The following is a 14,067-nucleotide window of genomic DNA, read 5'->3' on the forward strand; positions in this document are numbered from 1 at the left end:
TTTTAATTTTAATGTGTCTTGGTGTGGACCTGTTTGGGTTCATCTTGTTTGAGATTCTCTGTGCTTCCTAGAGGAGGGTATTTATTTCCTTCTCTAGGTTAGGGAAGTTTTCAGCTAATATTTCCTCAAAGAAGTCTCTCCTCCTTTCTCTCAATTTTCTCCTTCTGCAGCCCCTATAACATGAAAGTGAGTACACCTGATGTAGTCTCAGAAGTCTCTTAAACTATCGTTGTTTTTTAAAATCCTTTTTTTAATTTTTTCCTGCTTAGCTTGGGTGATGTCTGCTACTCTGTCTTCCAAATCACTGATCTGTCCTTCTGTATTATCCTATCTACTGTTGATACTTTCTAGCAGTTTTTCATTTCAGTTAGTATATTCTTCAGCTCTGACTGGTTCTTCTTTATATTTTCTAACTCTTAGTTGAAATTCTGTGTTTGTCCATTCTTCTTCTGAGTTCATTGAGCATCTATATATTACCTTGAACTCTATGTTGGGTAGATTGCTTATTTGCATTTAATATAGTTCTTCTGAGGTTTTGTCTTGTTCCTTTGTTTGGAACATATTCCTCTTGTCTCCTCATTTTGCCTAATTCCCTGTGGTCACGTTTGTATATTGAATAGGACTGTTAGGTCTCTTGATCTTGGAGAAGTGACATTACATAGGAGACATCCTGTATGGCCCAGCAGCACACTAGTTCTGGCACTAGACCTGTCTGCTCTAGGGGTGTCCCCTATTCACACCACAGGTTCCTTATGTTGTGCAAGGGCTAACTGTTGAGGGTATAAGTGGGGCTGGCCCTTGGCCTATCTGGCTGCAGTGCCGTGTCTCCTGGTGAGGCTGGCATGTGGCTGGGCAGTGCTGCTTCAGGCTCATTGTGGGTGGGGCAGCCTCTCTCTGTGTTTGACTGTGGGCCGTCCAATGGCCAGGGCAAGCCCCCAACACTAACAGGCTAGAGGGAGAATTCCTAAATGGTACTTGCTGATGATCCTCACAATGGCTGCCACCAGCATCTCTGTCCCCAGGGTGCGTCCCAGAGGCCTCCTGCCTCTCTGATAGGCTCTCCAAAACCAGCAAGCGGGTCTGACACAGGTGCCTGTCAGACTTCTGCCTCTTTGCTGGAACTTGGACCATGTGAGCTTCTGCCTGTACCCTTTAAGGATGTAGTCTTTGTTTCCTGTAACCCTCTGTCTCTCCTGAATGGAAGCCCAACTGGCTTTCAAAGCCAAACATGCTGGAGGCTTGTCTTCCCAGTGCAAGACCTCCAGGCAGGGGAGGCCAGAGTGGGTCTTAGACCTGGTGCTCCTTGGAGAGGAACTCTGCAGTTGTAACGTTCTTTCCATTTGTGTGTCACTGACCTCAGGGTTTGGTTTCTGACTAGATTGCATCTCCACCCCTTCTACCTGTTTCATTGTCATTCCTTCTTTGCCCATCAGAGGAGGTGAGTTCAGGGTCTTCCTACACTGCCATCTTGATCCACCCCTCCTCCATAGCTTTTATTTATTTATATTAACTCCGTGGCTGGAGACTCAATACAGTGTTGATTAGAAATATTATGGGTGTGCTTATGTTGTTCCTGATTGTAAAGGAGATGTTTTAATATCAGTATCAAAAGCGATGAATTAAGTGTTCTTGTTGAATATTTTTTTATTTCCAGATGGTTATATTTTGGTATTTCGGTGCAGGCTTTTTTCCCGTTTATGCTATGTATGTGTGTATATAGCTATATATTATGTTATACTATATATTTCTTCATATAATTATAGAATAAACATGACTTTGTATTTCTATAATACTGTGACAGTTTTAATTATTGTAGTTCTAGCATATACTTTAATATCTTATAGAACATTTTCCACCACCCCTCCTTTTTTCACTGTTTTAGTTTTCTTGGTTATTTCTACATGTTTATTTGTGCAGATGAACTTTAGAATAATTTTGTTAGTTTCTCTCCCCTCCTGACTCTAACTCATTAAATATTAAATGGGCTTATTAAATATATTACATAATTTCAAGTGTATGGGTATGAAAGTCAAGTGAGTGACTCATTTTTTCCATTTTCATCATTAGGATTACATCCCTACTGTCTCTATCCTTTGTAATCCAGGAATGAGAGCACGTCATTGGAAGCAGTTATCAGAAATTGTAGGCTATGACTTAACTCCAGACTCTGGAACTACACTGAGGAAAATTTTAAAATTAAACCTTGCACCATACTTGGACAAATTTGAAGTGATAAGTGCAGGTGCAAGCAAGGTAAATATGCAGATCTACTGAAATACCTTATTTGATGAGCTTTTTATTAAATAGTCATAGTTTTAGTTGTGGTTGAATGTATAGTTTGGGATAGAAGTGGGAGAAACTGGGGAAAAGTGGCAGAAGGCCACTCGTATTTTTCCCCCACAAAGTCTATACTTCTGTATGATTCCCTTGTCCTGAATCCAGAGTACAGATGGTTCCTTTGACCTCTTCTTAATTCTGCCACACTGATATGCATGGGTGATATGCTGGTTTTGAGATGTATTTTTTTCTATTAAGAATGGAAATGGATGCCTGTGTATGTGGCATGTGATGTGTATGTATTCTAGGCAGAGTAAGTATGGCCCTGTAGTCTTCTTGAATACACTGAAAACATCTTCAGGCTGTAGACTGCAAAAAGGCACCTCAGGGAAAATCCAGCAGGTCTTTCATACTGTTGTCTGTTTTGATACTGACAGCTTTGACAACAAGTGAATTTTTAAAAACTACATTGTCATTCACCATAGGAATTGTGTAGTTGTTTAAAACCTTTTCTAACTTAAAGACAGTTGCAGAATATCTTACAAAAATGCACAAAATGCCTACTAAATTTATTAGGGAAAGTCCATACATATAGTAAATAAGATTCCTTATTCATCATCCCATTCTTTCTTTTTTATCCTGTTTAGGAATTTTCATTAGAGAAAGCCATGCATACAATGATGGGAACTTGGGATGATATTGCTTTTCATATAAGTTTATATCGTGATACTGGAGTCTGTATTCTTTCTTCAGTAGACGAAATTCAGGCTCTCCTTGATGATCAAATTATAAAAACTCAGACAATGAGAGGCTCACCATTCATCAAACCATTTGAAAAGGAGATCAAGGTTTGTTAAATATGATAATCAACTCCTGGTCATTTATAAAGATTGAAATTTATTACATATTTACTCTTGTGGGAATAAGTAAGTTTGTTGGATAGCTTTGTTGAAATACAGAAACAGATATCTACCTTAAAATTAATGTGAAAATGTATAGAACAGATGAGACACTAACTCTAATGATTTTGAAAAGAACGAGTGATGTTTTAGTAAGAAAAATCTTCTCCAATGACAGTGACAGATTTGGAAGGGAAACAGTTGGTATTATTTAATTTAACTGTAGATGCCTAGGCCCTGTTTCATAGTATATTCTTGTAACTTGTAGTGAGGTTCTATATACTGTACTTTATATTTGAGAACTAGCTTGAGAACCCTTTAGAATAATTAATGAATTATTTTCCACTTAAGAAAACAAGTGATATTTGAGACTGTAAGATTATTTAATGTCATGACCTTATAGTTGATGTGGGTAAATACAGAAAGCAAATAATTTATAATAATGAGGTGCTTTAGTATCAGTATTCTAACTGGAGACTATATAAAGTGGAAAAAAGATCAACAACAACTGGATTTTCTCCCTAGTATTTATTGACTTCTAAATATGTGCCAGATACTACTGTAGGAGTTTTACATTTATTAACTCATTTAATCCTCAGAGCAGACAACCAGGATAGGCAGATTATTATCAGCATTCATAGATAAGGAAACCAAGGATAGAAAATTTACCAAGTGCACACAGCTAAAAATGACAAAGCTGAAATTCAAAATAAAGCAGTCTGGTTTTAATTTAAGTCTAGTGTTGTTATGGGGCACCTTAGCTTTGAATATTTGGAGAAGACAAAGAGTTATGTTCTTCTAAAAGGACATAACGCTGCACATCTTGCCTTGAGTCAGGCTGACTTAACCCTTTCCTGATAAGATGTCTTTTGCAAGTACTTCTTTGACAAAGGAGAATTTCTAAGACAAATTTGAAAGCTCTCTTAGAGGTTTTCAAACAAAATTGTGAGGCCAATCTCTTGATATATAGGATCTCAGGCCATAGATTTAAGAATCAAAGAGAGATTATATACATGATCCTTGGCTAATGAAATATCTAATGGATTCTTGGAGATGTGTGGTAATAAGATTCCCCCCTCCAAATTGTGTTGACGTAGAGCAAATTGTGTTGACATTTCTCAACGTGGCACTAATGATGTTTTGGGGTAAATAATTCTTTGTTGTGGGAGTTGTCCTCTACTTAGCAGCATCCATGACCTTTGACCATTTGATATAAGTAGAACCCTCACCCCACTTGTTGTGACAAATGAAAATGCCTCCAGACATTGTGAAATGTCCTTTGAGGTGAGGGCAAAATAGCCCCTAGGTTGATAACCACTGGTGTGGGGCAGGATATATTCCTGGATGCTTTTTAAACTTGAGACAGTTCACCTAGGGAGTAGGAAATTGGTCTAAATAACTACAGTCATTTACAGCTGTGAGTTTTAATGATTTAGGAAAACTTCAGACCTCCTAGTTTTTCAAAGCGAGTGTGAGACACCCACAAGTGACTTTGAGCTGTTTTGTGCTGATTCAAAAATAACAGTGAATTTAAAACGCGTAGCCTTTGTTATAATTTATAGGGTTCCTTTAATAACTGGAATTCAGTATAATATGCTTTCCATTAAGGCGTGGGAGGACCGTTTGATTCGAATACAAGAAACGATTGATGAATGGTTAAAGGTACAAGCTCACTGGCTATACTTGGAGCCCATTTTTTGCTCTGAGGATATCATGCAACAGATGCCAGAAGAAGGGCGTCAGTTTCAGACAGTAGACAGACACTGGAGGGATATCATGAAGTTTTGTGCGAAAGATCCAAAGGTGAAGTATTTGTTTTCTCTCTTTCAAATAAAGGGGAAACCTTTATTTCTGGCTATTACAAAAGGCATTTCACTTTTTTTCCAACTACAGAAATAAAACCTACTCATTGTATACAAACTGGAAAGCTCAGGGAAATAAAAGGAAGCATAAATAATTTTACTTTTCCGTTCTTAAGATACACTATTCATAACCCTTTAATATGTATAGTGGAGCTGCTTCAAATGTGCATTTAACTTACTTGGCTTCTAGAATGTATACTCCATGCTTCCTCTTGTAAAGTAAACAGTAAAGGGGACTTCCCCGGTGGTCCAGTGGCTAGGACTCCATACTTCCAATGCAGGGGGCCTGAGTTCGATCCCAGGCCAGGGAACTAGATCACACACACCACGACTAAGACCCAGTACAGCCAAATAAAGAAATGAAAATAAATATTTAGAAAAAAAATAAATAGTAAAATAAAGTGAAGGAAGCCAGAGGGTGGGGGAGAGAGAGGGAAAGAGAGAGAGAGAATGAATATGAATGAATATGAGTCATGCAGGTGACTCACCTGACATTCTACTCGGTGACTCTGTATGCTTGGGGTGATGGGAAAAAGAGTCAGCAGTTCTCGCAGCTGGTCTCACTTGCTCTGTGTCTCTCCTAGTGAGTATAGCACCCTGTTGAATGTAATTTTAATGTTGAAAGGCAGGCCATGTATTTTTTATACATGTAGATATATATGCACTTAAAAAAAATCTGGTACTCAACTTAATAAATAACAATCTATTTCAATGCTGGATGAAAAAGTAGCTGTGCTGGACTGTTGAGAATCAATAGTACTAAAATTTATGTTTGGAAGACTTCCCTTACGTGTTGATTTTAGAACCTTTTTAAGACAGTATTTCTTAGAGAACTGAAATCAGAAGTTTTTTTTTTTCTGCAAAGGGCTGCATGGTAAATACATGATAAATACTTTATGAGACCTACTGTGTTTTTTATAACTACTCAATTCTGCTATTGTAGCAAGAAAGTGGCCAAAGACAATATGTAACTGAATGGATGTGTCCATACAATAATGTAACTGTTTATGGACACTGACATTTTCATGTGCCATGAGATGGTTTTCTTCTTGTAATTTATTGAACCTTTTAAAAGTGTAAAAATAGACTGTTTATAGTTGACAGTTGTAAATATAAAAATTAAATCACAAACAAAACTAGCATATTCTTCCCCTATCATTCAAAAGAATACAGGAAAAATGAAAATATATATGACAATGATAATTTCTCACAACTATCAACTTTGGGTAAGAATACTTATGATTTACTTAGTTTTACATTACAAAAAACTTCCTGACAATTTTCATAAGTCTTTTGACATCTTAACATTTTTAATGTATAAGTTAATGTTGAGATCTTATCATTATATCTGGTATATAAGTTCTGACCTGAATGAATGGGTCTCTTTTAGGTTCTTGCTGCTACTTCTTTAACAGGTTTACTGGAAAAACTGCAGAACTGCAATGAACTTTTGGAGAAAATTATGAAAGGCCTTAACGCATATCTTGAAAAAAAACGACTTTTCTTCCCTCGGTATGATGAATAATCAATTGTGCTATCATTAAAGCATTTTCTGAGGTGCAATGAATTATAACTAAAGCTTTTGTATTTGTATGGTTTTCCCTAGTTTTTTCTTCTTATCTAATGATGAAATGCTAGAGATTCTGTCAGAGACCAAAGATCCACTTAGAGTTCAGCCTCACTTGAAAAAATGCTTTGAAGGCATCGCCAAATTGGAGTTCCTTCCCAATTTGGATATTAAGGCCATGTATAGCTCTGAAGGTGAGCGAGTGGAGCTGATTGCACTAATTTCCACATCTGCAGCTCGAGGTGCCGTGGAAAAGTGGCTCATTCAAGTAGAAGATTTGATGCTTCGAAGTATTCATGATGTGATCGCGGCAGCCAGGCTGGTGTGTTTCCTAGAATTTAATGTATATCCTATATTCTGTAAATGCCTTTTTTTTTAAGGAGATTTTTGAATGAGTACCAGTAAATTCACACTTAAGGGTCTTACTCTTTTAAGCCATTTATTATTTTTTTTTACTCCATTCCTAACATTATTATTCAAGTAATAATGGTAGTAAGAATTTATAATAATGTGCGATTAGGTACTCCAAAAAAAAAAAAAAAAGGTGCTGTAAGAAAGAATAATAAGGTGTATCTAATTTGGAGTGAGGAAGGTAGGTTGCTAGTGATAGGCTCTTAGAGAAAGTAAAATTGAAACCAAGACCCAAAGGGTAAGTAGGAATTAACCAAATAGAGAGCAAATGGAAGACCATCTAGGGTATCCTGTATGAAGGCCATGGGGTCAGAAAGAATCTCAGACATGGGTGTTAAATGTGTGATACGGTTTACTTATTGCTGTTTACACTCAAACAATTACTTAAAAACTCATAATGAGATAAACATTAAAGGAGGATCTATAATATTTGAGAGAAATATAACACGTAGGCACTACATGTATCTCACTTAGGCTAATTCAATAAACCTGATCTTGAACGATAATAAATTTCAGTATATTTCTTCCTCTAGGACCACAAAGGAAGAGTTGTATAGTAAAAATATCATTTTAAAAGGCATTGCAGTCTTCCCTTGTGGATCAATGGCTAAGACTCTGAGCTCCTAGTCCAGGGGCCCTGGGTTTAATCCCTGGTCAGGGAACTAGATCCCACATGCAGTCTTATATGCTGCAACTTAAGTCCTGGCTCAGTCAAATAAATATATGTTTAAAAAAAAAAAAGGCATTGCAGCCTTATATCCAGCAACTCACTTTGAGTAAGAATCCTTTTTCCTTTTTCCTTCACAAAGAGCCCTATGAGAATCATCTTGCAGTGTCTATTCTGTTCAGTTTCAAAGTTCCTGCAGATAAATCTTGACTTTTTCTCTCCATTTTCCATCTATGGTTCCAAAGCACAAAGGAAAGAATCAACATTATCCGTGAAAGTATTTCCTTAATCCATATAGAAATTTACCTTCTGTGTACCTAGCAATGGCTCATCCATTCTTTGAAACTTAGCCTTCTTTGAAACCTAGGTTAGTTTGTTATTTGCATTTATTCATAAATATTATAAATGTTTGATATTTTTAAAATGTCATGGACTGTCCTAGTGTGGCGCAGATAGTAAAGAATGACCTGGTTCAGTCTCTGGGTTGGGAAGATTCCCTGGAGAAGAGCATGACTACCCACTCCAATATTCTTGGTTGGAGAATTCCATGGAGAGAGAAGCCTAATGGGCTACAGTCCATGGTATCACAAAGAGTCAGACAAGACTGAGCTACTAACACTTTCACTTTTTCCATAAATATTACTAAAAATGAATTTTAATAATTAATATTTATATCCTTATGCTTCCTTTGTGGCTCAGCTGGTAAAGAGTCTGCTGCAGTGCGGGAGACCTGGGTTCAATCCCTTGGTTGGAAAGATCCCCTGGAGGAGGAAATGGCAACCCACTCCAGAATTCTGGCCTGGAGAATTCCATGGTCTGTGTAGTCCATGGGGTCACAAAGAATCGGACACAACTGAGCGACTTCACTTTCACTTTCATCCTTATGCTTAATATTCTTATATCCAAGATGGTGTCATTGTATTAAAAATATAGTTTCCAGGGAATTCCCTGGTGGTCCAGAGGTTAGGACTTGGTGCTTTCACTGCCATGCCCTGGGTTCAATCCTTGGTCAAGGAACTAAGATCCCACAAGCTATGCAACACAGCCAATAAATAGATAAATATGTGTATACATATAGATATAAATTCCATTAGTATCAACTTTATACTTTGCTCTGCATTTTTTTTTCAGCTTTTAATTTAGTTCTATTATCATTTACTTTAGCAACAAGTTATTTTAAAATTTTTATTTATTTTTATTTTTTAATTGGTGGAAAATTGCCTTAAAATGTGTTGGTTTGTGCTGTACGACAACATGAATCAGTCATAATTATATTTATATCTCCTTCCTCTTGAGCCTCTCTCCCCTCCTCCCATCCCACTGGTCTAGGTCATCACAGAGCACCAGATGGCAACAAGTTATTTTTAAAAAGGCTACCTCTCCAATAAATCCATTTAAATGCATTTTGAGCATAAAAAATTTTAGAAGAAATGAAAGTATACTTTGAACTCATAGCATAGATTGTTCAATTGTGTATAACTGGACAAATATATAATTGTTCAAATTATATACACTGGTCATACAAGTCTTTAGAAATAATACAAGGGTTCTAGCTACTAAGTCAGTCTAGCTACAAGATGGCGTAGTCTTCTTTTCAGTTAAATCTTGGCATCAATATATGTAAATTGCTAGACTGATTTATTTTTTAACTTTAATAAACCCTCATATCTCATTATAATAGAAGTAATGTGTATATTGTCCAGAAAATTGACAACTCCCCACAGCAAAGAAACATAAAAATCCTATGGAAAATAGCTTTCCAAAGAATCAACAATCATATTCTTCCAGAGATAACTGATTATTGAAATATGGGTGCTCATCTTTCTATTCTTTTATCAATAAACAAATATTTTAAAAATATAGCTTGTAAAAAAATTTCAGATCTTTTAAATAGTCATCTGAAAGTTTTCATGAATATATTCTAGCCTACAAATGTAACCAATATCGTACTTACTTATTGTTAATCGTTAAGCTTTTTTCCTCTTGTCACCTTTTAAACTTAGAAATACACTTTAATTATTCAGGCTTATCCAGAATCTGCAAGAAGAGACTGGGTTCGAGAGTGGCCTGGCCAGGTGGTACTTTGTGTTTCTCAAATGTTCTGGACCTCTGAGACACAGGAAGTTATAAGTGGTGGAACAGAGGTAAAGTGTATTTTAAGTAACATTCTTTTCTACATGCTATATATATATATATTTTTTTTCTTTTTTAGTTAGCTTATTTATCATTTTCAAGGGCAATCTTCCCCCACTTTCTACATATAGCATGAAAATTGCACAATTATTTAAAAATTTGTTCTTAATTTTTATTATGCATAGACAAAAGTTATTCTGTTCTAGAATTCATTTTTATACTGAACTACATTGTGAAGTTCAGAATCATTTTGTTAAAGAGTGAACATATAAAATGCACAATTTGGCTAATGTTAATTTAATTGCTTTTTTATTTTGTAGGGATTAAAGAAGTACTATAAGGAACTTCAGAATCAACTAAATGATATTGTGGAGCTGGTAAGAGGAAAACTATCAAAGCAGACCAGGATTACTCTGGGGGCTTTGGTTACTATCGATGTCCATGCTAGAGATGTGGTCATGGACATGATTGATATGGGTATGTGACTTCTTTTTCATATTGAAGATAAAATATTGATAGTTTCTAGAAACAAGAACTTGTACTATATGTCTTTTTCTGTCTCAGCAGAATTTATTTTATATGATCTTTTCTATAAATTAGAAAATGTGAATTATTTTAATGTTAATACTTTTGTAAACAATGATAAAATATCTAGTTTTCAAATTATTTCCATTTCAGGATTATGTGTCTTGTTTTACTTTATTCCTTCCAGGTGTCTCACATGATACAGATTTCCAGTGGCTTGCTCAGCTTCGTTATTATTGGGAATATGACAACGCTCGAGTTCGTATCATTAATTGCAATGTAAAATATGCTTATGAATATCTTGGTAACTCACCTCGACTTGTCATTACTCCTCTAACTGACAGATGTTACAGAACATTGGTATGTGTTTAAATTATTTTAATTTACACATTAAAGATTAGTATTTGATTTGGTGTCATATTTTCTTGTCCAAATTTAACATGGCTATCCTCATTTCATTCTCTTATCTGTATAGTTGACTATAGCTATAGTCAAAGGAAGGATAGCTTCCTTTTCTAATCCCAAATTCCCTTTATGTGAAGTTATAATAATGAATATTTACTTCTGAGTGCTTTAGTAGAATATGAGTGTGTTTGAATTCTAATGTTTGAAAATCATGAGCCACTCCCTTTGGGGATAATTAGAAAAAGTAAGGTACTGGAGATTTAAAGAAAAAGCCAGAGCTTCAGAAAATGACATCAGTTTTTTCAGTGGAGTTCTGGGAGAGATGACGAGATGAAGGAAGTACATTTGAGCCTTAGAACTCCAAGTTAGTGTTGTTGAATGGGAGAGGGAGAGCTGAAGTGTAAGCAGGTGATGCTGAGGGCTGCCCTTGGTGGGAAGCTATGGAAGATAAAGCCATGACTACAAAACAAACAAACAAAACACACCTGGGAATAGTGTTGTCAGATAAAATACAAGACTTTCAGGTTAATTTGAATTTCAAATCAACAGTGAAAAATTTGGTAGTAGAAGTATGTCCTAATTATTACATGGACATACTTATACTAACAATTATCCATTGTTTATCTGATTTTCAAATGTAACTGGGCATCCTGTATTTTTATTTGCTAAATCTGGCAAGAAACAACCTAGAGGGGCAGGATGGGATGGGAGGTGTGAGGGAGGTTCAGGAGGGAAGGGATATATATAAACCTATGGCTGATTTATGTTGGTGTATGGCAGAAACCAACAAAATATTATAAAGCAATTATCCTTCCATTAAAAAAAAACAACAACAATCCACTTGTACTAAGTAAGTTAAAGTGTCTTTGAGTTGTCTGTAAGCAGAGATAAAACAGGGATTATTGGGCAAATGATTGTCTAGGGAATGTTCTCAGTAAAAGCCTGTAAGAAAATGGAGAAAGCAGAGGGGGAAGCTAAGCAAGGATGTGGTTTCTGTGGATGTAGGGCCTAACCTGATCTCACAGGGAGCTTTGGAGCATGAATGGCATCACAGACATACTTCACTTTAAGGCAAAGAGGTCTAACTTTTCTATCCCTTCATTGTCACTGGCTATGGGTCCCTCCTGAGGCTAGGGGTGTGAATAAGCATTCAGATGTTTGTGAATGAGGGAGCTCCTGACTGAGGGCAAATCTCAGGAGACGGGACAGTTGTGAGCTATTTGTAGATGACACCCACAGCAATCGGAAGGACGGAAGCAATGACCAGTAAGAGAATCTGAGTAAGATTGTAGTGCATCTATGATAAAATATTTCACCAAATCCTCATTCTCAAGAAGCTACCTGAAGGCCAGACTGTGTCTGTCTTATCCTCTACTCTAGTGATAGACAAGTAGATAAGTTACTCCCTAGGATTTGTTGAGTAAATGAATCTCAAGCTGCTGTGTGCTATCTCAGAGCTCACTGAAGTGAGCTGTGAATATTTGTAAGGTGGACCCTAGCAACTTTGAGGTATAAAGTCAAAATCACATTAAATACTTGTATAAAACACTAAACACTGGAAAAATCTCCTACTGTAGTTAATATCCATAATAAAGAGAACACATTTATAAGCATTTTTTGAAAATTTTTATAAAGAAAGGAGAGACTGAGGTTTCTAGTAGTCACATTAATGGACATTAACAGTATAGCATTTACTACAAATTTATGATGGGTAAAGTATCATTGATATTGCATGTATTTAATAAGCTGTCTCTGTTATTTGATTTTATTAAAGGTGAAAATATTTAAGGTTTTCATAGGTTTATTCATTATTTTTAAAAATGTTTAAAAAATTTTTAGTTTCTTAGAGCAGTTTTAGGTTCACAGAAAAATTAAGTAGAAGGTCTATTCCTTCTATTGAGAACTCTCTATTGAGTTCCTGTATACTCCCTGGCCTGCCATATGTACAGTCTTGGCCCTTTAATCCTATTTCATCTAAAAGCAGTTAAGTTTCACAAACTCTCATAGAGTTTTTCATGAAACAAACTTCATAGTTAGAGTTGACTGTAACTTGTATGCTTCTAAAAATTTCCAGCCATTGTTATAGTCTCTGTGCAGACTCAGAAAGAATTCAGATACTGCTGATGTTACTCTTAAGAACTTAAAAACTAATTGGGAGGGGGAAAAATGTACTTAGTTAACTGTAATGTAAGTGTTATTGAACTACGTTCATTTGCCTAACTCATCACAGCAAGCCAAACGCTGAAATGCTGAGGTTTGCAGCAGAGAGTGTTTATTCACAGAGCAGCCAAGCAAGGAGACAGGAAAACAAGTTAGAGCTCCCTCCTTGAAGGCGAAGGGCTCAGGGTATTCATGGGATAAAGCTGAAGTATGGGAAGCATGGGGAGGCTGTTGTCACTCTGCTCTCATGCAGCCAGGCCACAGGCTTTTTTTACATTTGCTTCTTCTCAGAAGGCAATGGCACCCCACTCCAGTACTCTTGCCTGGAAAATCCCATGGACGGAGGAGCCTGGTAGGCTGCCGTCTATGGGGTCGCACAGAGTTGGACATGACTGAGCGACTTCACTTTCACTTTTCACTTTCATGCATTGGAGAAGGAAATGGCAGCCCACTCCAGTGTTCTTGCCTGGAGAATCCCAGGGACGGGGGAGCCTGGTGGGCTGCCGTCTATGGGGTCGCACAGAGTTGGACCCGACTGAATCGACTTAGCAGCAGCTTCTCAGCAAAGCTCAGAAAGGAGTGGAGTTAGCTTGCTTTGAGGGTGGAGTTTTTGGCCTCTGACATCAAAAGGTCACTGAGCTGACACTTGCCCCTGTGCAGATGGAGGATCGGTGGTCTTAACCCTCTTAATCAGCTCAAGCTTGATTTGACACAGAAGACTCCAAATCTGTAAAAGACAACTTGGGCAACCACCCCAGTGCCCAGGCTACGCTTGGAGGATACGCCAGCTTATATAAAAACAATAAAAGTGGAGTCCAGTAGGCAAAGACAGGTAGCAGTTTGCCATGCATCAGTGAATAACTGGTAACTGGTTTCACAATGAAGGTGATACTACTGGTAAGAGAATACAGAGCGGTGCTATGGGGATGGAGAAAATGAAGAACATACCAAGAGTGGAATGCGACAGCCAGGGTGAATCACAGACCAAAGTATATAGTAGGGCATCTCTTTCCCACTAACGGGCCTCCATGTATTACCCTCAGTTTTTGGTGTGTTCTCTCTTTGCAGCTAGCTATCAAGATTGTCATAACTGGTCTCTACAAACATTTCTGTAAGCACTTTTTTTTTTTAAGTGACATGTTATTTTTAATGTTTATTACT

General features: G+C 36.8%; 1 protein-coding gene across 8 annotated transcripts in view; it reads left to right on the top strand.

Annotated features, from left to right (window-relative positions):
• The window catches only part of DNAH12 (dynein axonemal heavy chain 12), a 191,426-nt gene that overhangs the window by 61,011 nt on the left and 116,348 nt on the right, over positions 1 to 14,067 (top strand). For 6 of the 8 annotated variants that reach the window (XM_059880070.1, XM_059880063.1, XM_059880064.1 and 3 more), the window contains 8 exons: positions 2,068 to 2,253; positions 2,925 to 3,125; positions 4,785 to 4,979; positions 6,429 to 6,550; positions 6,645 to 6,927; positions 9,708 to 9,827; positions 10,137 to 10,293; positions 10,529 to 10,701. In XM_059880070.1, the coding sequence (XP_059736053.1) occupies positions 2,068 to 2,253; positions 2,925 to 3,125; positions 4,785 to 4,979; positions 6,429 to 6,550; positions 6,645 to 6,927; positions 9,708 to 9,827; positions 10,137 to 10,293; positions 10,529 to 10,701 (1,437 nt within the window). Of the gene's footprint in view, positions 1 to 2,067; positions 2,254 to 2,924; positions 3,126 to 4,784; positions 4,980 to 6,428; positions 6,551 to 6,644; positions 6,928 to 9,707; positions 9,828 to 10,136; positions 10,294 to 10,528; positions 10,702 to 14,067 lie in introns of those variants that run through there. The other 2 variants (XM_059880067.1, XM_059880068.1) reach the window with 2 other exon arrangements.

This window comes from Bos taurus, chromosome 22, assembly GCF_002263795.3.
Source record: "Bos taurus isolate L1 Dominette 01449 registration number 42190680 breed Hereford chromosome 22, ARS-UCD2.0, whole genome shotgun sequence".
NCBI classification, from domain to species: domain Eukaryota; kingdom Metazoa; phylum Chordata; class Mammalia; order Artiodactyla; family Bovidae; genus Bos; species Bos taurus.